We start from the raw sequence: 27,385 nt of genomic DNA, 5'->3' as shown, positions 1-27,385 counted from the left end.
GATGGTGACGTTGTCCAGGTACGGAAACGTGGCCCGCAGTCCGTACCGGTCAACCATTCGGTCCATTTCTTTTTGGAATACCGAGACCCCGTTAATGACGTCGAAGGGAACCCTATGGAATTGATAGAGGTGACCGTCCGCCTCGAAGACAGTGTATGGACAGTCCGATTTACGGATGGGGAGCTGGTGGTAGGCGGATTTAAGGTCAATCGTTGAGAAGACCCGGTACTGTGCAATCTGATTGACCATATCAGATATGCGTGGGAGGGGGTACGCGTCGAGCTGCGTGTACCGATTGATGGTCTGGCTGTAGTCCACGACCATTCTGTGTTTCTCCCCAGTTTTAACCACTACCACTTGGGCTCTCCAGGGGCTACTGCTGGCCTCGATAATACCCTCCCAAAGCAGCCGCTGGACTTCTGACCTGATGAAGGCCTTGTCCTGGGCGCTGTACCGCCTGTTCCTGGTGGTGACTGGCTTGCAATCCGCAGTTAGATTGGCAAAGAGGGAGGGAGGGTCAACCTTGAGGGTCGTGAGGCCACAAACGGTGAGTGGGGGTAGGGGCCCGCCAAATTTGAGGGTGAGGCTCTGGAGATTACCAGATCCAGACCCAGCAATAGTGCAGCACAGAGTTTAGGAAGGACGTAGAGGCGGAAACCGCTGAATTCTGCGCCCTGGACAGTGAGATTGACCACACAGAAACCTCGGATCCAGACAGAGTGGGATCCGGAGGCCAGCGAGATCCGTTGGTTGGCGGGGTGGACAGCGAGGGAGCAGCGCCTTACCGTGTCCAGGTGGATGAAGCTTTCGGTGCTCCCGGAGTCCAGTAGGCAAGAGGTCACGTGGCTGTTGATTTCCACTGTCCTCGAAGCGGTGGCCAGGTTGTGAGGATGGGACTGGTCCAGTGTCATTGAGGCGAGCTGCGAGTGGTTGTCCGAGGATTCAGATGGGGAGCGTCGGTGACCCGGATCCAGTGTTCCAGTCCCGTGGAGGAGACAAAATGGCGGCGATGGCGGCGTCCGGAGGACCTTTTGAGGAGGAGATGGCGGCGTCCATGCAGCGCACGTTGTAGGGGCGGGGCAAGATGGCGCTGTCCATGGAGTGCACGTTGCGGGGGCAGGGCAAGATGGCGGTGCCCATGGTGCGCACGCTGTGGGGGCGGGGCAAGATGGCGGCGCCCAGGGGCCACACGTGGACCTGGGGGGAGAAGATAACGGCGCCCACTGGTCGCACGTGGCCCCGGGAGCAGAAGATGGCAGTGCCCATTGTGCAATCGGCTGGGGGAAGGGGGCGATTGCGGGCATGATGGCCGCGACTGCGCGGGCCTGGCACACCGCCGCAAAGTGGCCCTTCTTACCACAGGATTTGCAAGTGGCGGCGCGGGCTGGGCAGCGCTGGTGGGGGTGCTTCTACTGGCCGCAGAAGTAGCAGCGGGGACCCCCAGGGTGCGTGGCAAGGCGGGCTGCGCAGGCATATTGAGTAGGAGAGGCCCCAGCCGGGGGGGGTCGTTTGTGGGGTCCAGGAGGGATAGGAGGGGTGTGCCGCGCGGCGAGCGGGGTAGGATTGGACGTTGCGAGATGCGACCGTCATGGAGAGCATTAAAGCTTTCGTCTCCGCTAGGTCGAGCATGGCCCCTTCCAGCAATCGTTGTCGGATGGGGTCCGACACAATCCCCGTCACGAATGCGTCACGCATGAGGAGATTGGAATGTTCAGTGGCCGTGACGGCCTGACAGTCACAGTCCCGTACGAGTGGGATAAGAGCCCGCCAGAAGTCTTCGATCGACTCACCAGGTAGTTGTACACGAGTGGCGAGTACGTGCCTTGCGAAGAGTGTGTTTGTCTTCTGAACGTAGTTCTCTTTAAGGAGTGCCATCGCTTCCGCGTAACTCGGGGCGTCCTGGATCAACGGGAACATGCTGGAGCTCAACCTGGAGTATAGGACTTGGATCTTCTGAGCTTCCGTCGGCGTGGGGGTCGCAGCATTGATGTAGGCCTCAAAACAAGCCAGCCAGTGATTAAAGTCCTTTCTGGCGTCTGGCGAGTGCGGGTCCAGCTGCAGGCGATCTGGTTTGATCCTGATGTCCATAATGTAGAAAAATCTGACTGTAATAAATTGATGCACGATCAATTGCACGAAAGACTCAGATTGGTACAACTGTGGCTTTATTACAGTCAAATGCGTGGCCTCCTACTGCAGCTGGCGAAATGGCTGATCAGGAGGAGGTCATGCATATTTATACGGCTCCTTGTGGGCGGAGCTAGCCGGCAGGGGCTACCGGCAAACCTGTAGTGCAGGTCCTACCTTACATCACCTAATACAGGTGCACACAGTGGATCACCACAAGAGTCAAATCCAGAGCTTCAGGCCAGAGATACGGACACTACCCACTGTACAGAAGGCCTCCTTATCATTTACAGTGAAGATTTTAAAATTATTTCAGCAATTCTGGGTAAATACCTGAAGGTGACATACCTTTGCATACAACAACCTCCAGAAGGGGTTTCTGCTCTTTCCTAAATTTATCTAAGTCTTTGCATTGTTACATTGACCCGGGTCTGAGCAACGGCCATGATTTTCGGATTGGCACTGTGCTCGAACATTACCCCAACTCAACATTTCTGTGATTTCTTCCATGGTCTTCTGATCCTGGCTTTCACTAACGTGCACAGTGCAGCGTCCCTCAAGGAACTCCGTCGGAGCGGAGTAGAGACGGAGAAGATGGGACTTGCTGCCTTTTTTACAGCACTAGCTGTATAGTCAGTTTAAATGTCCAGACTCAATGATTGTGAATGAGTGAGTGGATGAATGAATAGGTGGACAGTCAGGTAAGTGGATAAAGTGTTGGGTTGATAGTGAGTGGGTGAGTAATGTGGCTAAAAAAACCTTCAGTCATACGTCCAGTCTCTGATCATCTGGAGACTCATAATAATTGTGCCAAGGTAGTTTTTAAACTCATTTTATGAGGAATAAGTAGAGCACCATACAATCTTGTGGTTCTGGACCCAGGGTACACGCAGGATCCACCTTAGCTTGAAGTTTCTTGATGTGAAATATCTGTTACGTCAAATTGAAACCAGGCAAATAAAAGCTTCCGTGCTCTTTTGTAACAATTGCTTGATTTGTGCCGCTGGATCGTAGAATTGCACAATCCAAAAGGAGGCCATTCAATCCATTGAGCCAATGATGGCTCTTTAAAACAGCCATCCCAAAAGTGCTCCACCCTTGTCCTTTCTCTAGATTCCTGCAAATGAGTCCTTTAAAGAAAAATACGTTGAACAATAAGAGTAGACTTCATTAGTGTGAGTGAGAATAAGACAAAGTTCAACTGTGAAATAATATAGATTTAATGAATAAGTGACAATGGATACAAAACAGAAAATCAAACTGTAAATTCTGAGAAGATGAGAACACTGGGCATAAGCAATATTTTCAGTATCTTTGGATAAAGGTGCAGAACAGTGGTGCAAGTATAAGTCCTTTTAAGCCTGGGAAATGTCTCATTAACATCAGTTATGCTTGCTGCTGTCAGTTACGCACCGCGGTTCCGTAATGTGAATTGCAATGTTCAGCTCCAGAGCTTGGATTTTCTTTTCAGCTATATTGGGAGCAAGGAGAAACCTAAATGTTCTGTTTTCAAATGTTTTACTTGATTAACCAGCTCCATCATGGTGTTAAATGAGAGTGCAAATTAGGCACGGCATGTGAGATTGATGGAGTTAATTATCTTTTCTCATTCCATGTTTTGTTATGTTCTCTTCACAAATTTTAAGGAACTGTGGCTAGGACATGATGTCTGAGCTCCACACGTATGGCTCGGAGTTTGATGTCTCCTTGAGGCATGTTTGGGGTAGAGGGGTTCTGTTACGAGTGGGCAGGAGGGTGCGGGCTGGGGACCTCATCGACTTCACCCCCTCCACCCTAATTCTAGCAACACTAAGGTCTATCTGGGGATGCATCACTGACCCCTCTTACAGGCCCGAGTGACATACCGACAGTGGCCACCACTCCTGGTGACACTGCTGGTACGGGAGTGCTGTCAGCCTCTGGTTGGCCAGCAGCTCCCCGGGGCGCAATTTCAATCCTGATGGGGACTTAATCTGACAGGAGGCCCGATGCTGTCCAGGCAAGTGCCTGATTAACTCAGAGTAGTATCGGGTCTCCTGGAGGGAAGTAACGCAGGGCCCCCACCGGTTCTCCAGACAGGTGGTCGAGACCCTTGTTGCGCTCATTAAAATCTGCCCAATCTCTCAGAGAGGACCATCTCAGGGTTTGGCATCTACATTGTACATAACGCTGTGATTCGATAAACCATTTCAATTCTTCTGCTACAGATAAACCGATGCAGTTGAATCAGTCTTTGTTTTCTATGAACGGGAGGACCGGTTTTGTGCTGCAACCTGAGTCTCTAAGGAGCGACAATTCCACTCAACACCGACCATATTCTGTGAAAATAAAAGTAAGGAAAGCCATTCGCAGTGTGATGTATTGTGTCATTCTATTTTCAATAGTATACAAATAAACAGAATAAGAGCTAGGCTGGCCAAGCATCCACTTCCAGGAACGATTGCCTAGCCCCAGGCATCACCTCGGGCCTGAAGGAGGCCGCATGTGATTAAAGTTTCCTCCTTTATTCTGACTATCATTGAAAACAGGACAAGAAGACATATTTCTTACGGAATTTTAAAGTCACTGGAGTAGAAACTTGTGGACAGGAAATTATTTTGCAAACTAATTCTCATTAATATTTCTGCCACCCTCCAGGACTCACTTTGTGCTAAATAAGCCTTAGACAGTTGGTACTTCTGAATCACGGCTTCATGCTGCTGAGCATGTTTCAATCCGCACAATTTCCTGACACAACGATTTTGATTGCCCTGTGATTCTGCTTACTTGAGAGACTGCCAATTACACTGACTAGAATTATACTCTCTGGAAATTAGAAGGTTTAGGGGTGGTTTGATCAATATTTTCAAGATATTTGGGGTGATCTTGGTGAGGGGTTTCCAGGATGGATGGCGTAGTGTTCACAAAGACGCACAAAGCTCTTTTCAAGAACTAAATTAATTTTATTAACACTACTAAATTTGAGTTTGACACATATTCTAAATAGCAAACATACATGTAAGAATTAAACTGCACTCACTAACACTACCTCTATCTACTAACTATAACTATAATTTCTGAACTAGTTCTGTAATACACTATGAATCTTGTCTTCTTCAGCTCCAGTCTAATCTCCTCGCCGAAGCCCAAGAGCCAGTGCAATTTATAATACTGTCCTTTAGCTCCCTCTATGAAAAAAAAATTGCTTTATTGTCACGAGTAGACTTCAATGAAGATACTGTGAAAAGCCCCTAGTCGCCACATTCCGACGCCTGTTCGGGGAGGCTGGTACGGAGGAGGTAGTGTCCAGGCTTAACATAACATTAACTCTTCACATGCTGTACATTTGTAAAATGTCACAATATTAAGGGGAGCAGATAGGATAGATAGAGAGAACCCATTTCAGAGTCAGGCCTTCAGAGAGTAAAATTAGGAAGCACCTCGACATGCAAAGGGCATTAGATGTTTGAAATTCTCTTCCGCAAATCAATTTTATATCTGAGATTGATAGGTGTTTGTTAGATGGAGTAAGGTTGTAGATCTGCCGAAGTCTCGCTGAATGGTGAGACAGGCTTGAGGGCCCAATGTGTTACTTCTGTTTTTATGTCAACAGTTGGACTTTGCGGTCAATCCTGTAACTTACTGCTTCAACAATTGGCATTTATAATGTGCATTTAACATATAAACCATCCCAAGGCATGTGATGATATGATCTGCATACTCGTCTGCCATTGGGCCAGAACGTCGGCTTACCATTGGCCCTGGTCGGTCATGTGCCTCTCGACCGATTGGCCGAGAGGCTGAGTTAACCACGCCTCTATCAACGAGGTATAAATGCTCAGAAGCCTGACGATCGTTCCTTTCCACTGTAGACGATCGCCAGGCTGTGTTCTAGTTAATTAAAGCCTGACATTGGTAAATCACTCGCCTCGCGTGCAATTGATGGTGCATCAATTTAATTAACTACAACTTTGAAGATGGAGTTCCGCATCAAGCCCGAATGCCTCCGCATCAGCCCGCAAACTCCGAACTCTACAGAACTCTTCAAGCTCTGGCAGACTTGCCTCGAAGGGTTCCTGGCATCTACAACCACCCCCCCCCACCGGGGCACAGAAGCTGCACGTCCTCCACTCCAGCGTGGGTATTGCCGCTTACTCAATAATCGAAGACGAAACAGACTATGATGAAGCTATACGGAAGCTAAAAGGACAATTCCTCAAACCCATCAACAGGGTATTCGCTCGACATCTGCTGGCCACCAGAAAGCAGGTCCCCGGTGAGTCTCTAGACCAATACGCCCGGGCGGAAAAGTCAAGCTCTGCAGGTTGCACTGGAAGTCCAGTCCTAGGAGTGCGGGTGCACAAGTCCGATCCGTTGGTGGAGCATGTCCAGTTACTCCACGCTAACCCGCAGTATGCGTATGTGGAGTACCCCGACGGTCGGCAGGACACGGTCTCCCTCCGGGACCTGGCACCCGCCGGCGTGCAGCCCCCCCCCACCACAGACCCCCCCTCCCCTTTTTCACCCCAGCACCCCACTCAGCTTCCCCATCCCTCATCCATGGCGTCTCCACGGCCCGCTCAGGTGACGGAGACTACTCGAGGTCTATCGCTCCCGGACTCCAGGACATCAGCAGGACCATCAGCCGATCCGACGACTCCTCCTCCACTACGGCGCTCGGCCAGGACGTCAAGGACCACCAAACGACTGATCGAATCCATCTAGAGTTCTACGGTCCCATGGACTTCCTTTTGTAAATATTGTTATGTCTGGGCCAGTGGCAAGCCCCCAAATTCGACAAGGGTACGGAGAGAAAATTATTCTCCCGACGGCTACTCATATCATCAGTTCTTCCCCCCCCCCCACCCCGGGTCTCGTTCACACCCCCCCCCCCCCCCCGCCTTCCTTCTCCGTAAGGGGTGAATGTGATGATATGATCTGCATACTCGTCTGCCATTGGGCCAGAACGTCGGCTTACCATTGGCCCTGGTCGGTCATGTGCCTCTCGACCGATTGGCCGAGAGGCTGAGTTAACCACGCCTCTATCAACGAGGTATAAATGCTCAGAAGCCTGACGATCGTTCCTTTCCACTGTAGACGATCGCCAGGCTGTGTTCTAGTTAATTAAAGCCTGACATTGGTAAATCACTCGCCTCGCGTGCAATTGATGGTGCATCAAGGCACGACACAGGAGTGTTATCAAGCAGAGTAATTGACACCATGCTAAAGAAGGAGATACAGGTAGATCAAAGAGGTAGGTCTGCAGCAGTGTCTTAAAGGAGGTAGAGAGCTGGAAAGGGCTAGGGAGGAAATTCCAACGTCCAGGCAGCCAATGTTTGGGCGTAAGAGGTCAGAATTGGGAAACCCAGATTTGTTGGATGATTGTCAGGATGGAGGTAGCTACAGGGACAGGGAGGGGAGGCAGTGGAGGGATTTCTACACAAGGACGTGAATTTTAACATGGAGACATTTGGATATTGGCAGCCAAGCAGGTCAGCGAGCGTAAAGATTATGGGTAAGCAGGACTTAGTTTATTATTCTCACAATAATACATTGTGCACTGTTGTATACTGCATAACGCTCCAATCCTTAGAACCATTGTGTCATCTAACTTAATATGTGCAATGCCATGGGGAATTTCTGCTCGTTTGCCTTTTGCAAAACACAAATTCAGATAGTTCTTGTGTAGCCATATTAACCAAAAGATTCTCAAGTTTATAAAGAGAATGGTGGAAGCAGGTTCAATAGTAAACTTCTAAAGTGAATCGGATAAATATTTGCGGGTTAAACACTTGCAGAGCCATGGGTGGGGAAAGAACAGGAGACTGAGACAAATTGGAAAGCACTTTCATAGAACTTGCACAGGCTCAATGGGCCGAATGGCCTCTTTCTATGCTGTATCATCCTGTACTGTAGTTGGAACCTGTTTACCAACCTATTTAAAGTTTAGGCGGGCATTAATCAAATGGTGGAGACCTGAGGCTTATGAATCGTTCTCTGATACCACAGTTTAGAGGCCACAGCGGAGTCCAAATTGAGAGGCATGAATAAACTTATTTTATTGCAAAGCAAACTATATACACGGTACTCTCTAGGTCCCAGCCAGAACTACTCTGCTCGGCTCCCATCTGGGCCGGCCTTTGTAACAGAGTTCAGAGGAAACATGTACTCGAGGATCACGGGGAGGCGATTCGGTCCATCTCCGTAGGCCTCGTGTGGGTTATAACACACAGCGACTAGTCTGCAGTGACAATTCAAACTTCATCAATGATACAGAGCAAGTGTTGAAGCATTCAAGGTGGTGCCGGAGGCATGGTGATTCTCTGCGAGCTCTCTCAACCAGACCACTTTCTTTTATCTCTTATCACCGTTCTAACCTACTAAAACACTTTTCCACTTCATATATAATTATGTACTGTTGTCAATGTACTCGGTCGATTATTCTTTTATGTACTGTGTACGTTCCCTTGGCCGCAGAAAAATACTTTTCACTGTACTTCGGTACATGTGACAATAAATATCAATCAATCAATGAAACTCTGTGTGAGAGATCTTACAGATATGTGCAGAGTTCCTCTCCCGCCATCAGAAAAATGTCACAACTTTAATGTTGCTGCACAATTGAAGCTGCCTTTACACTGGTGCCACAGCTGTGGTATTAGCACGTCCTCAGCAAAACTTAAGAAGCGACATGACATTGGTTAAAGTTCCAAAATGTGAAGTGTTTAAGTGAAACTGTATTACTGCTGAAAAGATCCTCAGATGTCACTGTGCCCCCGTCACAAGTGGTAAAGGTGGTTGTGTAAACTATTCTTTGTGACAATTATAAAGCTGGCTTGTATCTTCATGCTGTGTCCGAGTTTACACTACTGTCAATTGGATTTCTGTCAGATTTTCTCATAATATCTTTATTATTCTCACTATCTTTGCAGATTCTTGGTGCCCGCCATCTACCCAAACCTGGCAGGAGCATCGTTTGCCCTTTTGTAGAAGTAGAACTTTGTGGAGCTGAAAACGAGAACAAGAAGTTCAAAACAGTAGTGATAAGTAAGTGTGTATTTGCACCAGTGTGTGTGTGTTTGCACCAGTGTGTGTATGTGTGTGCACCAGTGTGTGTGTCTGCACCAGTGTGTATGTGTGTGCACCAGTGTGTATGTGTGTTGCACCAGTGTGTGTTTGCACCAGTGTGTGTATGTGTGTGCACAAGTGTGTGTGTGTGCACCAGTGTGTATGTGTGTGTGCACCAGTGTGTGTGTTTGCACCAGTGTGTGTGTGCATCAGTGTGTATGTGTGTGCACCAGTGTGTGTGTGTGTGTGCGTGTGCACCAGTGTGTATGTGTGTTTGCACCAGTGTGTGTGTGTGCGTGCACCAGTGTGTGTGTGCACCAATGTGTGTGTGTGTGTGCACCAGTGTGTGTGTGCGTGCACCAGTGTGTGTGTGTGTGTGTGTGCACCGGTGTGTATGTGTGTTTGCACCAGTGTGTATGTGTGTGCAACAGTGTGTGTGTGTGTATGTGCTACAATGTGGAAATTGTTTTGTGTCATTTTCACATAAAGTTTGCTTTTTGCATGTTTTTCATTTAGTCCTGAATAGCTTGTCTTGATATTTGGGTGAAATTACTTTAGTAACCTGAATCGATTTTCAGTGGGTCCTGATTGCTTTTTAGAACCATAAATAATATTGTGCAACCATCTATAACAGGGCTTCCTGAACTTATTCCCACACTGACACCATCTTAATACTTAAAGATTGTCATGACCAGAACATCCATTGTTGAGGGGGCTGGGGTAGGGGGGTGAAAGCTGTTATAGCAGAGTGGTGTGGGTGGGGGGAGGGGGGGAGGTGTCAGAGTGGAGTCGGGGAGGAGGTATCAGGGTGGAGTGGGTGGGGGGGGGGGTTCTGAGCGGATTGGGGGGGGAGCGGTGTCAGAGTGGAGTGGGGGGAGGTGTCAGAGTGGAGGGGTGGGGGGAGGTGTCAGAGTGGAGTGGGGGGGAGGTGTCAGAGTGGAGTGGGGGGGAGGTGTCAGAGTGGAGTGGGGGGGGGGAAGGTCTCAGAGTGGAGTGGGGGGGAGGTGTCAGAGTGGAGTGGGGGGGCAGGTGTCAGAGTGGAGTGGGGGGGAGGTGTCAGAGTGGGGTGGGGGGGTGGTGTCAGAGTGGAGTGGGGGGGTGTCAGAGTGGAGTGGGGGGGAGGTGTCAGAGTGGAGTGGGGGGGAGGTGTCAGAGTGGGGGGGGAGGTGTCAGAGTGGAGTTGGGTGGGCAGGTGTCAGAGTGGAGTGGGGGGGGAGGTGTCAGAGTGGAGTGGGGGGGAGGTGTCAGAGTGGAGTGGGGGGTGTCAGAGTGGAGTGGGGGGGAGGTGTCAGAGTGGAGTTGGGGGGGAGGTGTCAGAGTGGAGTGGGGGGAGGTGTCAGAGTGGAGTGGGGGGGGGGGGGTGTCAGAGTGGAATGGGGGGGAGGTGTCAGAGTGGAGTGGGGGGGTGGTGTCAGAGTGGAGTGGGGGGGTGGTGTCAGAGTGGAGAGGTGTCAGAGTGGAGTGGGGGTGTCAGAGTGGAGTGGGGGGGAGGTGTCAGTGGAGTGGGGGGGAGGTGTCAGAGTGGAGTGGGGGGGGAGGTGTCAGAGTGGAGTGGGAGGGGAGGTGTCAGAGTGCAGTGGGGGGGAGGTGTCAGAGTGGAGTGGGGGGAGGTGTCAGAGTGGAGTGGGGGGTGTCAGAGTGGAGTGGGGGGAGGTGTCAGAGTGGAGTGGGGGGGAGGGGTGTCAGAGTGGAGTGGGGGGGTGTCAGAGTGGAGTGGGGGGAGGTGTCAGAGTGGAGTGGGGGGGAGGGGTGTCAGAGTAGAGTGGGGGGGAGGTGTCAGAGTGGGGGGGGGTGTCAGAGTGGAGTGGGGGGGTGTCAGAGTGGAGTGGGGGGTGTCAGAGTGGAGTGGGGGGAGGGGTGTCAGAGTGGAGTGGGGGGAGGTGTCAGAGTGGAGTGGGGGGGAGAGGTGTCAGAGTGGAGTGGGGGGTAGAGGTGTCAGAGTGGAGTGGGGGGAGAGGTGTCAGGGTGGAGTGCAGGTTTGGGGGAGTTCAGTCGGGCAGGGTTGTGGGGAGTTACTGTCACGGCAGAGTGGAAAGGTGTCAGAATGTGGTGGAAGCAGCTGGAAAACAATGGCTTCTTCAACGAAATGGACTGCAGCAACTCAAGAAGGCAGTTCACTCACACCGTCTCAAGGGTAACTAGTCCTGGGCAATAACCATTGCTTACATCTCAAGAAGAAATATAAAAGTACTGTGTCCAAAATGTGAACTTGTACAATGAGTATGTACAGACTGTGTGTGAAGCTGTCAACTACAGTGGCACAGGACACAGCATCATCGCTGCACTCAATCCTGCCTTCTCCATGTACATGGAGCTTCCACATGAATGACCAGATGACAACCTGGTACAGGAACCTTCCTCTTCCCTCTGTCTGGAATGCTTTAGTCAATTGTAGGATCACCAAACTGCTGCTCTAACTGGGAATCAAAGCTACCACCTTCAGGTGTGTTTATTCTACAGCAGATGGACTATTTACCAAATCAGGCAGGTACAATTCTTCCTTGTAGTGTGGCTACTGTAACAAATAAAAAAAGACTGTAAATGTGGAAATGGCATTACCGACACTGAACCCCCCCCCCCCCCCCCCCCCCCCCCCCCACATTAATATCTTGAGGGTTGCCACCAACCAGAAACTAAACTAGACAAATAAATAGTGTGACTACAAGAGCAGGTCAGGAACGCACTGCCTGGGAGGGGGGTACAGGCAGGTTCGCTCCACATCCTTTAAAAAGTACCTGGGTAAGCACTTGGCACGTCATGACATTCAAGGCAATGGGTCAAGTGCTGGCAAATGGGATTAGGTAGGTAGGTCAGGTGTTTTTCAAGTGCCGGGGCAGACTCGATGGGCCAAAGGGCCTCTTCTGCACTGTATTTTTCTGTGATTCTGTGAAGCCAGAGGCTAGGGATCCTACAGTGAGTAATATCCCTCCTGACCCCTCCACTTGCCTGCATACATGTAGCTCCAATAACACTCAAGAGGCTTGGCACAATCCATGACAAAGCAGATCACTTGATTGGCACCCCATCAACCACAAGCATTCACTCCCTCCACCACCGATGCACAGTGGCAGCCACGGGTATCATCTGCAAGATGCACTGCAGCAACTTGCCAGGGCTCACTTTGACAGCACCTTCCAAAGGTGACCTCTGCCATCTAGAAGGACAAGGGCAACAGACACCTTCTATGTGTGTATTCAAATAGCAAACACAAATGAATGTAAAGATCGCAACAGCACAAATTCTGAACTTTAAAAAAAGGCTCACAACACCAGGTTGAAGTCCAACAGGTTTGTTTCAAACACTAGCTTTCGGAGCACTGCTCCTTCCTCAGGTGAATGAAGAGGTATGTTGCAGAAACACATATATAGACAAAATCAAAGATGCCAGACAATGCTTAGAACATTCCTGCCTGGTGATTGTCGCGCGATGTCCGTTCATTCGTTGTCGCAGCATCTGCATGGTCTCGCCAATGTACCACGCTTTGGGACATCCTTTCCTGCAGAGTATGAGGGAGACAACATTGGCCGAGTCGCAGGAGTATGTACCACGTACCTGGTGGGTGGTGTTCTCACGTGTAATGGTGGTATCCATATCGATGATCTGGCACATCTTGCAGAGATTGCCATGGCAGGGTTGTGTGGTGTCGTGGTCGCTGTTCTGAAGGCTGGGTAGTTTGCTGCAAACAATGGTTTGTTTGAGGTTAAACGGTGGTTTGAAGGCAAGTAGTGGGAGTGTGGGGATGACCTTGGCAAGATGTTCATCTTCATCGCTGATGTGTTGAAGGCTGCGAAGAAGATGTCGTAGTTTCTCCGCTCCGGGAAAGTATTGGATGACAAAGGGTACTCTGTCGGTTGTGTCCCGTGTTTGTCTTCTGAGGAGGTCGGTGCCGTTTTTTGCTGTGGTGTGTTGGAACTGTTGATCGATGAGTCGAGCGCCAGATACCATTCGTACAAGGGCATCTTTCAGCGTCTGTAGATGTCTGTTACGCTCCTCCTCGTCTGAGGGCTTATCCATAGGGGATGGCTTCTTTAACGTGTTTGGGGTGGAAGCTGGAGAAGTGGAGCATCGTGAGGTTATCCGTGGGCTTGGGGTAAAGCGAAGTGCTGAGGTGACCGTCCTTGATGGAGATGATTGTGTCCAAGAGTGCAACTGATTTTGGAGAGTAGTCCATGGTGAGTCTGATGGTGGGTGGACCTTATTGATGTCATCGTGTAGTCATTTCAGTGATTCTTCGCCGTGGGTCTAAAGGAAAAAAATGTCATCTATGTATCTGGTGTATAACGTCGGTTGAATGTCCTGTGTGGTGAGGAGGTCTTGTTCAAACTTGTGCATGAAGATGTTGGCATATTGAGGTGCAAATTTGGTCCCCATGGCTGTTCCGTGCGTCTGGATGAAGAACTTGTTGTCGAAGGTGAAGACGTTGTGATCCAGAATGAAACGGATGAGTTGCAGAATTGCGTCTGGAGATTGGCAGTTGTCGGTGTTGAGAACTGAGGCCGTTGCAGCAATGCCGTCGTCATGGGGGATGCTGGTGTAGAGTGCCGAGACGTCCATTGTGTCGAGGAATGTTCCTGGTTCAACTGGTCCATGGGTGCTGAGTTTCTGTAGGAAGTCGGTTGTGTCGCGACAGAAGCTGGGCGTACCTTGTATGATGGGTTTCAAGATGCCCTCGATGTAGCGACAATCACCAGGCAGGAATGTTCCCTTCCTGTCGGGGAACACTTCAGCAGTCAAGAGCATTCAACCTCTGATCTCCGGGTAAGCATTCTCCAAGGTGGCCTTCAGTACGCGCGACAACGCAGAATCGCTGAGCAAAAACTTATAGCCAAGTTCCGCACACATGAGTGCAGCCTCAACCGGGACCTGGGATTCATGTCGCATTACATTCATCCCCCACCATCTGGCCTGGGCTTGCGAAATCCTACCAACTGTCCTGGCTTGACACAATTCACACCTCTTTAACCTGGGGTTACCCCTCTCTCTGCACCTGTAAAGATTTAATTACCTGTAAATGCTTGCATTCTAAGCATTGTCTGGCATCTTTGATTTTGTCTATATATATGTTTCTGGAACATACCTCTTCATTCACCTGAGGAAGGAGCAGTGCTCCAAAAGCTAGTGTTTGAAACAAACATGTTGGACTTTAACCTGATGTTGTAAGACTTCTTACTGTGCTCACCCCAGTCCAACGGCGGCATCTCCACATCTTAAAAAAGGCTGGGGATTAACCTGGTTGATAGCAAAGATATTTCTTCATTAAAGCATTGTTTGTTATTACATATTATTTACGCTATGTTTAAATGCTCCTAAAAAGCCAAAATCTGAAAATTAATATGCTGTATAAAATGAGCCAGGAATAATATCTTGAAGTAAGTGTCTGAGTGATTTAAACCATATTCTTCTTTACATTCCAGATGACAATGGCCTTAATCCAGTTTGGTCAGGAGGTGTGGAAGATGCTAGTGAAGAATTTGTCATTCAAGATCCATCTTTAGCTTTTCTCCGGTTTGTCGTGTATGAAGAGGACATGTTCAGTGATCCTAACTTTTTAGCTCATGCCACTTTTCCCATCAAAGGAATTAAAACGGGTTAGTTTTCCAGATTAAAGACTCATTGGAAACGAGCCTTGTACATTCAGCAGTGTAACCAGAGTTTAACCAGAAACAGCCCAGGACAATGAGAGATAATAATAATTATCTTTATTATGTCACAAGTAGGCTTACATTAGCACTGCAATGAAGTTAATGTGAAATATCTTACTGAGTTGACCCAGGGAGCAAACAAAAGCTCAGAGAATGTGTACTTAGTTTCTAATAGACAAGTTAGGGCAGCACGGTTGCATGGTGGTTAGCACAATTGCTTCACAGCTCCAGGGTCCCAGGTTCGATTCACGGCTTGGTTCACTGTCTCTGCGAAGTCTGCACATTCTCCCCGTGTGTGCATGGGTTTCCTCCGGGTGCTCCGGTTTCCTCCCACAATCCAAAGATGTGCAGGTTAGGTGGATTGGCCAGGCTAAATTGCCCTTAGTGTCCAAAATTGCCTTTAGTGTTGGGTCGGGTTACTGGGTGATGGGGATAGAGTGGAGGTGTGGGCTTGGGTAGGGTGCTCTTTCAAAAGAGCTGGTGCAGACTCGATGGGCCGAATGGCCTCCTTCTGCACTGTAAATTCTAAGTCAAAGAGTTTCCTCTGCATGCTCCAGCAATCATGATTTTTATCCAGATGGTTGTTAATTCTATGTTTTAATGAAGAGAACAGGACCTATAAATATACCAAGTTATCACTAAGAATTTACTGCCGGTATTGATGCCTTGAGAATTTGTCCTCTAGCTCAGTCCCCTTGGTGACTGCGACCTCACATATGGGAAAAGTGGATGGTCCCGCCACTGGATACATCTCAGGTACCCACCTGCCTCCTGCTGCCAGGAATGCAGGCATGGGCAGACCATCAAGGGGAATTGCAGGCTTCCCCACACATTCTCAGTTTTTTGTATAACAGCGATGATTCTCAAAAAAAAGGCACTTACCTCAGAGGTGCAGGCAGCTTGCCGAGCCTGGTTGCTTTGATGCTTACATTTTTAAAGTATGCAGATTTAAGCCATTAATGGCTTAATCGCTCTTATTTCAACATACCCTCCAGTCATTCTTGCATTTTGTGCTTGGTGTGGTATTGCTGACTTTTATAATGAACTTAGAGAATTGATTTTTGAAATTACATATTTGTCAGGAGTCAAGTCATTAGAACAACAATCACTGAGATGTCTCAAGGGTTACAGGGCAATCATTTGATGTTTCAGTGATGTATCCCTTGTTATATTTGCAGCAGATAGGTTTCTGTTTAATTACAGTTCATGTACAGTGTATACAGCTGTGTGTATACATTAATCAACAGTGTATCCATTAATGCTCTAAATTTTCTAATGAACAAAATTACATTTGCTAATTAAAAGATATGGCTTTTAGTCATTTACATGTGAATGAATGTTTGCAGTATTTCAATTTGATCCTGAGGAAATATAGATATGCTCATCATTGATACCTGTATAATGGACATAAGTCAACTAGGTGAGCAACAGCTTCCATCAATATGAAACGAGCTACAAAATAATTTTATGGCTAAATACAAATTTTCTATTGTTTATAACACAGGAAAGGAAGGGGGATATCATATTAGTTTCGTCGTTAAAATGACAATTTATCTTTATTGTACATATTCATCAAATTAATACTCTAGTAATAAATTTACTTAAGGTCTCATCACTGTCAGTTGCCACAAAATCATGCTTCATGTATTCTAATGTCAAAGCACACCTAGAACCAGGTATTCACATAGTTACAATGTTGCTGCCTCTCTGCATTTCTGTTCAACACCAAGTCCAGTTTCCGTAGACATCCAGTGTCTCCTATGATTCAAAACATGTAGCTTTTTTGCAGCTGTGAGTAGGAATTGTATGTCTGCATGTATTAACATCTCAAAAATATGAGAGATTGTCGAGGCAGTCAGCAGGATTACGCATAATCAGCTGGCCTTTTCCTCCCATGGTTATCTCTGGAAAGATATGTGTGTTGTGTTACTTCAGCATAAAAATGCAAAATAATTAATTTTTGAAGGCAGCTACAGACTGCAGTGGTACAAGAAGACAGTTCACCAAGTTCCTCAGAGCAATTAGGAATGGGCAATAAATGCTGGACCTGTCAGTGATGCCCACATTGCATGAATTAATAAAAGGAAAGCTAAAAGAGTTCTATTTCAAATTCCGAAAACCTTCCCTTTCTCAGGTTTTGTGAAAAAATGATTAGTATTTTTGAATATGAAATGAAGTGGCCTTTAGTTTCTATTCTGCACACTAACACTGGAATTAGTTACTATGGAGCTCTAAAGGTAAACATAGTGTTGCCATAGTCCCAGATGACCATAGGCTGCTTTCCCCTTTGAGCGAGAGCTGACTGGTGGTGATTTAACCTGAGGGTCACCACACCTCAGGCAAGGGGCAAGGTTGAGAAGGCGGAGCCTTCATGAATAACTTCAGCCGGTACAGGAATTGAACCCCTGCTGCTGGCATTGCTCTGCATCACGAACCGGCTGTCTAACTTACCTCTAACGTCCGTTTGTCAGTGTCATTAACATTTTAGTAGTCTAATGTTCAGGAGTTTGATAATTCAGTAAATGCTTATTTCCTTCTTCTCTCTAGGATATCGATCGGTTCCTCTTAAAAATGGTTACAATGAAGATATAGAATTAGCAGCTCTTCTTGTCCAGTGTGAAGTGAACCAATTGGGGGTAAAAAAATGTCTATTTTTAATAACTCAGATTGTTTGATTAAGCCTTAATGAATGTTAATTTTCAGGCTGGTGCTTGAAACATTTCTTATTATTTTTAAAAATAAATTTAGAGTGCCCTATTATTTCTTTTCCAATTCAGGGGCAATTTAGTGTGGCCAATCCACCTAACCTGCACATCTTTGGGTTGTGGGGGTGAAACCCATACAGACACGGGAGAACGTGCAAACCCGTGGACAGTGACCTGGGGCCGTGTCCTCAGCGCCATGAGGCAGCAGTGCTAACCACTGCGCCACAGTGCCGCCCCAAAACATTTATCATTGAGAACATGAATACATTTTTGTATGTTCAAGGTCATCCAAACCCGAAAGGGAAAAAAAAAAAGAGACATTGCATTTATATAGCACCGTTCATGGCCTCAACACATCTGAAGGCATTTTAAAATCAACAAAGTACTTTTGGAGCCATGGAAGTATTCCAGCACAGAAGGAAGCCTTTTGGCCCATCGTGTCAGAATCAGCCCTCCAAACGAGTATCATGACTTAGTGCCATTCCCCTGCCTTTTCCTCGTGCCCTCCACATTGTTTTCATTTAAATAATCATCTAGTGCCACGATTGAACCTGCCATCACCACACTTCCTGGCAGTACATTCCAGACCCGAGCCACTTGTGTGAAAAGTTTTTGCTCATACCACATTTTCTTCTTTTTGGAGAATCGCTTTAGATCTGCTTTCGAGGCTGGGCGGTGGGGCACTGCTGGCTAGGCTTTTCGGTTGATATTCCTGCAAGGCAAGGGACATGGTTTTACTTCATGGCTTAGTCAAGGGATTGGACAACATTGAAATTGGGCACCTGGATGAAGGTGCAGTGGCTCCTCACTTTTCCCTCACAGGCCAACCTCGCTCTCAGTGCAGGCCCACTCCTGCTTCTCCCCTGTGATCTCCATATCCCACTCCTCGAATGGAGTCAGGGTCCTCAGGTCGGGTATCCCTCTCCCCCCCCCCCCCCCCCCCCCCCCGCCCCTGCCAGACCACTGGTCTCTCTTTTTCTCAGCGGTAGTGGGCTATCTACTCCTGCAGGGACACAAAAAGGGATACTGCGCTTTGGTCGCCTGGTGGATCAGAGGCTGATGACAACTGCCATGTGTGGACATTGCGCCTAAGCAGGAAGGGGTTCTGATGAAGAGGGCCGGGGTGGTTTGAGGATGATGCTGGGAGCTCAGATGCTGGCAAACGGCGAGGTGGCAGCACGTGGGTTCTAAGGGTGATGGAAGGGTGTAGCGCAAACAGAAGACCGGGAGAACTTACCCTCGCTGCTCGTGGTAGATCATTGATCTTCTTTTGACACTACACCCCTGTCCTCTTGGACAAGCTGCTGGCACTGACCAATACTGGCACCGTCTCCCAGACGGGATTCATGACCTTGCTGGAGGGTCTCCTGCCAGCCTGAGGGTAGATAGTTGCCCTTCTCTCCTCCACAGCATCTAATATTCTTGTATGGGCCCCCTCAGTGAATCATGAAGTTGGCTTCTTGGCTGCCATCGTCCTGGTTTGACTGTGAACTGCTGTGGAGTTGTACAAATGCAGCTTCCCTCTGTTGAAGTGCTCAGATGACCCCATAGGGCGGGCAAATCAGACGCTTTGTGCCTCAGGTATGGCGTTTTTCACAAAGGGAAAGAAAAATTTTCAGTGCCTACAGATTGTGATCTGGATCACCCCACTGAGGTAACACTGCCATTTTTTTGGAAAAAGTGTCTCCCATAATAACATATACATTCAGGGTTCAATAAGAAATCCCTGATGGCCACTAGTATGCCTGTGAAATACTTGATAGTCCAAGCCGGAGAGGAGTAAATCAATATAAGAAATAGATCACTAAATTCATTACAGTCGTAGAATGCAAGTAGGAACTGAAATTTCAACGGGTCATATTTCATATTCCAGAATGTCAATAAAAACTTTAAAAGGTTTATTATTTGTCTACATTAGTTTTCTACATTATCTGTTGAGGAAAACCAACACTACAGATTTAGCACCAGAAACTTTGTTGCAGTGTTATTAATTTAGCAACCGATCTATCCTGATCGGCCAGGAGATTGTAAAACGGAGATCGTTTTTTTTGTGTAATGAAATGACACTCTTAGGAAATGATCCACGTAAAAAAAAACATATGATGCAGAATTAGCGTTCGGGCAATTTATCTTATTCTGCCTTTCCATAACCACATACTTGAAAAATGACCGTATGACTCTCAGCTGGATTGAACTCATTGCCATTGAACACATTTTACTTGACCATGACAGGAAGGTGAAGAAGAACTTTACTCCTCGCGTCAGCAACTACGGCAACGGCCAGTTGAAGGATTATACGATACTGCCCCAATTAGACAACGGACTGTAGATGGGTTATATAATAGCAGTGCACCCCGTCAGCGACAATTTGAACCAATGCTATACGATTCATCCCCAATGCAGACTGGAAGGAGTGGAGTCCAGAGGGATCAGCTGCCAGAAGTTCCAAAGAGGAGGCAAGTGTATGAAAATTATAATCCTTCAGAATTTCTGAGAAACCAATGAAAGGGTGATAGTAAATCTCTCACAGGGGTCAAAAGGTTTTGCGGGCGATTCAAACTTGCTGTGCACTGTGTTCACGAAACTGCAATTGGCCGCAAAATGAGTTTGGTAGCCCACCCGCCCCGTTAGCCTCAGCGATGCAGTGGGCACCATTTTCAAATGGACATTGGGCGCCCAATGTGTCTGCCTCCTTCAGGAAGCCGGCCCCCTTTAATGTCCCAGGGCCTCGAGTGTCAATTTGAGTCGGAACTGGGGCCTTGTATGCTCTGATCAGTACTGAAGAAGCCAAGATAAAAGATGTTTGAAATTCTTTTTTGAAATGCCCAGAGGAAAGAAAAAAGTGCCCCACAGAAATAACATGGCCCACTGCCACCTCTGGGCACCTGCTCTGATAATGTATACCTCCCCCCACACTCACCATCCTCTTTCTACTGGCCAGGGTGAGCCAATATACATCAGCCTTAATCTCTTGCGATGATTCTGTTTGCCACCCTACTTTATTGCCTTGAAGCATGTCTATAACATTGCCACGGTTGCCACATGTTCAACACGTTCTGCTGATCAGGCACCCAAATAGTCAGAATTGTTAAGTTACCTTTTTTTAAAAATCAGAACATGAACCACTGCAGTCTGTGCGGTGTAAGAATCCCACATTGCTTTTTGCTAAGGAGTTCCATGCTATTGACCCCGACCATAAATTTGTATATAGATAGTTTTTTTCATAAATTCAGTGTATCCAATTCATTTTTTTCCAATTAAGGGGCAATTTAGCGTGTTCACTCCACCTACCTTGCACATCTTTGGGTTGTGGGGGTGAAACCCACACAAACACGGGGTGAATGTGCAAACTCCACACGGACAGTGACCCAGAGCCGGGATCGAACCTGGAACCTCGGCACCGTGAGGCAGCAGGGCTAACCCACTGCACCACCGTGCTGCCCAAGTATATAGATATGAGTGCACAATGATGCATTTTCTATGATGTACGCTGCTGGCTTTATCTACATGTATTCTGCATTTACTACCTCATCAGATGTCATCTTAATATGTTGCCCTGTATGTTGATCATAGAGATACTAGATTTTTAATCAAATTAATTGTAATCCCTGCACTTTGGTAAAACTAACATATGGAGGAAAATATAGGCATCTATGTACTAAGCCTCTCAATGCCACTATTTTCATTTATGTGCAAATATATTAAGGCAAAGGTTTCTGGTAGGTTGTGCATGTCTGGTCAATCTGACCTGTCAAATTGTGTAATCATGCTCTCAAATGAAAAGTCTTTAGGCGTTCTGAATGGGGAGATCAACAATGCGAAATACACTTTTCTCATCAATCTTTCATCAACCTAAACTTGTTCCATATAAGTTATTAACATAATCTATATTGCTATAATAGGATTTCATTGCATCCATGCACAGCACACGGTTTTGTGGTGGAATAACATCCATCATTCAAATCAGATCGAATTAAATGGAATAGGGACTCCTTCGACCCAACATGCTGGTGCCAGCTTTCTGAAAGAGTTACCAATTTATCACATACTCCTTCACTTTCTTCATAGCCCTGCGTCCCCCCCGTCCCCCCCATTTTAAATAGAGATCCATTTCCCTTTCAAAAGTTCTTATTGAATCTCCATCCACTACTCTTTCAGGCAATGCATTCCAGATCATGGTCTGAATTTTACACTGCCCTACTGGTGGGTTTTTAGGCAGGGTGAGTGTAAAATCACAACGACGGGATTCCCTCCGCATTCTTGCCCAACCTGACCACACAGCGATTTCAAAGCAGTTGAGGCTCTTAAGTGGGGAAGACCAGAAAGAATCAAAGTTAGATCCCAGGCGGGAAGATGGGGGCGGTGGGCATCACCTCCATCTGATCCCCTTCTGAGCGAGTGAGCCCTCCTCCTAAGACCCAGTGACCTCCGGACCTCCGTTGCGACCCCCCCCCCCCCCCCCCCCAGGCGATCGCCACCCTCCCCGCCCCTTATAGCTACCTTGACCCGCGGCTCCGGCACTTAGGCTCAGGCAGTTCCTTTTCTGGCCACATGCAGTGCTGTCGCTGCAGGGACCACTGAGTTGCCCGACAGTCAGATTGGCCGACAGCTCTGTTAAGTGGGATTTCCTCCTGAGTGAGGGGCAGAAGTCTCTCTGGCAGTCAATCATTTCAGCCTATAATGGCAGGGATGGCAACCCCCCACCATACAAAAAATTGTGGCCCATAATAAATTTCTCCAAATCTCCCCACTTACTTCTTTGCCAATTATTTTAAATCTGCTTCCTCAGGTTAGCGACCTGTCTTGCCCGTGGAAACAATACCTCCCGACCCCCGCTTGCAGAATGGCTCATAATTTTGAACACCTCTATGAAATATCCCTTTAACCTTCTCTGCTCTAAGGAGAACTAGGCCAACGTTTCCTCGACCCTTTAGACCGAAACGAAGAACACCATTGTCATCTTTGGTGTAGAGATTGTGACAATTTTGAAATAACTTTATGTTTGATTCTTTGCTGGATGTTTACGGTAATGAGTTGCCGACGCCTAAATTGAATAACTAACAAAGATATTTTCTGCCGTTTTCCTTTTCCAGAGGTAAAGAGAAAGAAAAGAGAGTTGTTAACAGCCCCAAATTCTATTCATGAAAGAAGACTGTCTTTGCCACCCATCCATGATGCCAGCATGAATGTCAATGCATATTAAAAAGGATGGCTTAGGGATCAGCATATTTTGAAATCAATTGTTAATAACAGAACTATATAGTCAGTAAATTTAATGCACTATACTTAGTTATTATTCTGTCAGGTAAGTGGGATCACGAAAAACAGTAAAAAACGTTGACTACTGTTCCACTCTCATAAAGCTGTTTCTTTTTCTCTCCTGATTTAATGGCCTATTGACACCAATGCCTTTTAAAGAAATCCGTCCTGCAATTAAAACATTTTACATGCAATGTTAAGAAAAAAACTCACTGGCTTCAGTATAACTGCAGAATCAAATGGAGTGCAGTTCTATCCCCTTATGAAATGGCCTTTGTTCTGTCAGATCAATGTTGTTCTTCTGTGAAGCTGACTTCATTTATCAAATTCGAACTCTGGAAACAATAAGTGAGAAGACAGGGCCCAAGACATCAAAGTTATTGCTGATTACTCAAGAGGTTTAAGTATTAAAGCAAAACTAAATAAACTGAGATCCAAATAGGTGTCAAGAATGTAGACGAACTTCATAGATTGTGCATCGTGTAGCAGGTTCACACAAAATTGAAAATGTGTTACTTTTACTGTTCGGTCTCTTTTACCAATTCAAAAACTGGAAGTGGGGGGAGGGATATAGCACGAATTTAGATGTTGCTTGATAATCAAAATCTTTTCTGGTCTTACATTTTTAATTAGTAAGGGTTATGGGAATAAGGCACAAAAGTGGAGTTGAGAATTATATCAGATCAGCCATGATCTCATTGAATGGCGGAACAGAATCGATGGGCCTACTTCTGCTCTGACGTCTTATAATCTTAATTTTTTTTCTAATCGAAAGCCTTAATAATCGATGCCATCGAACGATGCCGATAAAGAATGACCATTGGTATCTTGTTTTACACGTTACAAGCTTTCTGATGGAATTTTGAGAAAATGTGAAAAAGGAGAATAAAAATATTGTTTTTAAAAAGCTTTCTAGTTTTAAAAAAGGAATGTACAGTATAAACCCGGAGAATTAGCAATCCTAGCGACTGCTAAAACCTTGCTTTTATTCAGTGAAACGTTATTGAAGTTTCAAATTTAGGTCCAGATGGATGGGAAAATGGGCAAAATTAGTATGATAACAGTACAGTTAAATTGCAGTACATCCCTCCAACACTGCAATATACTAAAAACTCAGATCATTTCATCGCTTTAGGAAACAGACAATGGTCCTGTAAGATATAATTTATCTTCAAAGTTATGCGCAGCATCTCAGTTATTGCCAATTAGTGCATGACAAGCCATAGTGATTAATTCTTTATTGAACAAATAGCATCATAGGACTGAGGTGGAAAACCAAAACACCATACATCAGCCATATTAAAAGGTTCAATGTTTCCGGTAAAGAGTCCAGAAAGCCAACTGCATTTTTGTATTTACAAGCCTCCATGTAAATATTAGTTTATAGCTCCATTCGTTTATAGCTGAATCACGATTTATTTTTTCCTTTTACAAGGAATTATTTTCTAAAAGTGTGATGATTGTCCCTTTAAGGGCGACACAGCAGAGTAAAGATCACCCAGGCAAGGTGAACCTTACTCTGCTGTGTTTCCCTTAAATGCCTTGGGTGATTTCCCCACTCTGAGTCCTAATTGGTCACCCAGGCCAGGTGACCTTTACTCTACTGTGCTCTCCTTAAAGAGACAAGCACCATAAAAATAACATTTTTTTCTATTTGCTTAATTTGAACTGTCTTGCAAAGCTCCAAGCTCCAAATCTCCCCCAAGAGCAATATTACTCCCCAGTATAAATGCATTTCAAATTGTCCGTTTCTTAATATTGCGCAGTTGACCTCTGATGGAACAAGACACGTAGACTATTCACTATCTAGACTTATAGTTAATTTATTCAACTTCAAAATATTCAACTTCAAAATATTAAGTGCAGGTATATCCTTCCTTTGCTTAATTCTAAAATGTTTTCTGTTAACTTAATATGGACAGTGAGTTTGTGATGCATTTCTTGATGAATGTTACAATATTTTTTCTCTAAAAAGCCTATCATTATTATCAGAAGCCTATTTCAAAATTAGTCCTGCCACCTTGGAATCGAAAGAAAGAATAATCCTGCTGCAGTTAATTGCATTGCTTGTTTTCCAGTAGTTTCAGATCCAAAATGCACTCTTCTGTATCCCCCGGTAACATATGATAGGTCAGAATACATCAAACTAATGTGACGCTTGCTTTGTGATTTGACAATGCCACCACCATTTACACACGGTAACTAGTATTTGTGCTAGATGACCAGGGGAAATCTGCAGTGCAAGTATTTAAGAAAAGTGGATTTTGGAGCTTCAATTGGATCTCCAGCCATAAAAAGGGAAATGATTTTCCAGCTAAAAATCTAAATCACAGTCGGTGACAAATTGCTACCGTCTCTATATATAGCATAATCAGACATGCATCCTTCTAAAAAGCTTTTACAGTGCAAGTGACATTTTTCCCCACAATATATATCTGTGGCATTGTTTTCATTATAAACAACATGCTTTTTAAGTTATTTGTCCTATGTATATTTTATGTATAAATGTGCTGTGTCATTTTTGGGAATGTATTTTTTTGACCACTTGAAATCCAAATTATTGCAATGAAATCCAAAGTAGTGGAAATTATACGTAGAACTCTTACACGTTTGCAAAATTATAGAAGCCATTTAGCTAGTTACTCTTACGGATTTTAAAATTTTTTCACATTTGTTAAAAAGTGCCATTTTAAGGATGACAGTTTGAGATGTATAATGTGAAATTCAAGGGCTGTTCAATACTGACATATATTGTATGCCAAGTTGATGTGGGAGACACTGCTTAATGTTTTTGTTTTAAGCTAAATTTAATGTCAGGAGTGCAAAGCTTACAGTTTCCTAAAATGTGTCAAAAGACTGCGATTTAATTTCTTAGAAATACAGAAGTCAAATGTTAAACATAAAACAGACAATGCATTATGTATTTTTCCGAAGTATTTTCTTGAGCATTGTCCTGAAGAAATTTGGTTGGCAAATGCCACAATTGTTAAATGTCACTATTTTTAATTCCTCAAGCTAATGCCGCTGACCTCTAATGTAATGTTTATTCAGATAAGAATCACACCCAATTTGCTGATTTTATTAATAGGGCTGAATGAAAATGGATGAATTTTCACCTTAGGGTCCGAATTTTCAAAATGCAGGGCCTTTCATAGAATCCCTACAGTGCAGGAGGCCATTGGGCCCATCGAGTCTGCACTGACCCTCCTACCGAGGCCCACATCCCCAAGCAATCCCCGTAACCCCATTTAATCTTTTGGACACTAAGGGACAATTTATCTAACCTGAACATCTTTGGGCTGTGGGAGGAAACCGAAACACGCAGAGGAAACCCACACAGACACAGGGGGAAAGAAACTCCACACAGTCACCCGAGGCCGGAATTGAACCCGGGTCCCTGGCGCTGTGAGGCAGCAGTGCTAACCACTGTGCCGCGGTGCCATTCTCTGCAGAGATTAATGTGAAAAAACCTTGTTCCGTTTTCATCTCCAATTTGAGTGAGCATAATTAATATTGAGACCCTGTTTATTGAAATATGATTTTAGCAACTATTATTCAAGTTGAATGGGTGAGGCAATGACCCATATTATGCAAAGTGCTAGCTAAATGCAGTGTGTTCAGGGAGATATTCTATGGAGTAGAAAAAAACAACTTGCACCGTAAATTGTTGAGGGAGCAAGCATACTGTTGCATAAGAATCCATATTAGTGCATGACAAAATAAAAACTACAATTCTGGAAACCTGAAAGGGAACGACAAAAGTTGGAAGCACACAGTAGGTCAATCAGCCTGAAACGAAGTATATGCACCAGAAACTGCACAAACCTGTCATTTCTCTTTACAAACATTGTTCTCGAGCTCATTTACAGTGTGTCCTGTCTTTCAGTATAAATGCATTGGTGTTATTTTCCCTCACTGCCCAGTTTTTCATTGAAATCTATTAAACATGATTCATTTTAAGAATGCTGTTGAAATATATTAGCTGCCACTGAAAGCATTTAGTTCTAAATGAACACCTAGGAATGCAGATCGGAGTTTAAAATAGAATGCCTTTGAACTACTCAAAGGAAATTGGCAAATAACTGTATTTATATTGTTCTTCATATTCTACTTTTTGACTATTATTTGTTGTCTCCTGTAACTTCAATTGATGTAAATTTTTATAGTATTTTAAGTTACATTTAGGGTAGGCCTTTCTGTCACCCTCTTTTTACAGAATGAGTAGGTCGAGAGAAAGGCACTTTTTGTTTAAGCAGGTGATAAATCTGTTTGAATTATTTTCTGTAATAGTTAACTGTTATATTTTAATTTTGCAAGTGTGGTTGGTTTTCTAAAACTGGATAATGCATTTGAATATTATGGGGATAGTCAAATGATGCTAAAATGGTTCTGAAAATCATGGAAGACACAAATCCTTGATGTTATTTCTGGGCAGAATTGATTCACTGGGTCTACTTTGCAGCAATGCAGGGCAAGTTAGGTAGTTTTAAGTTATCTTCTCAAGTGAAATGAATACAATCTAAAAGGAAACTTACAGTTCTAAACATTTTGTGAATTTTGCTTTTTGTTAATTATTTAACATGCAAATAAAGAAACATTCATATA

The 27,385-nt window shown here is 45.6% G+C and overlaps 1 protein-coding gene across 1 annotated transcript in view; it reads left to right on the top strand.

Moving 5' to 3' along the window:
- plcg2 (phospholipase C, gamma 2) overlaps positions 1-27,385 on the top strand; it is a 226,957-nt gene extending 199,572 nt beyond the window's left edge. Inside the window, exons 27-32 of the mRNA XM_038806353.1 lie at positions 4,335-4,459; positions 9,039-9,153; positions 14,589-14,762; positions 17,364-17,452; positions 19,754-19,977; positions 22,615-27,385. Coding sequence (XP_038662281.1) covers positions 4,335-4,459; positions 9,039-9,153; positions 14,589-14,762; positions 17,364-17,452; positions 19,754-19,977; positions 22,615-22,666 — 779 coding nt within the window. The 3' untranslated portion in view covers positions 22,667-27,385. The remainder of the gene's footprint in view (positions 1-4,334; positions 4,460-9,038; positions 9,154-14,588; positions 14,763-17,363; positions 17,453-19,753; positions 19,978-22,614) is intronic.

The sequence above is a fragment of the Scyliorhinus canicula genome, chromosome 9 (genome assembly GCF_902713615.1).
Source record: "Scyliorhinus canicula chromosome 9, sScyCan1.1, whole genome shotgun sequence".
Taxonomy (NCBI): Eukaryota; Metazoa; Chordata; class Chondrichthyes; order Carcharhiniformes; family Scyliorhinidae; genus Scyliorhinus; species Scyliorhinus canicula.
This window is presented reverse-complemented; position numbering and strand designations above follow the sequence as displayed.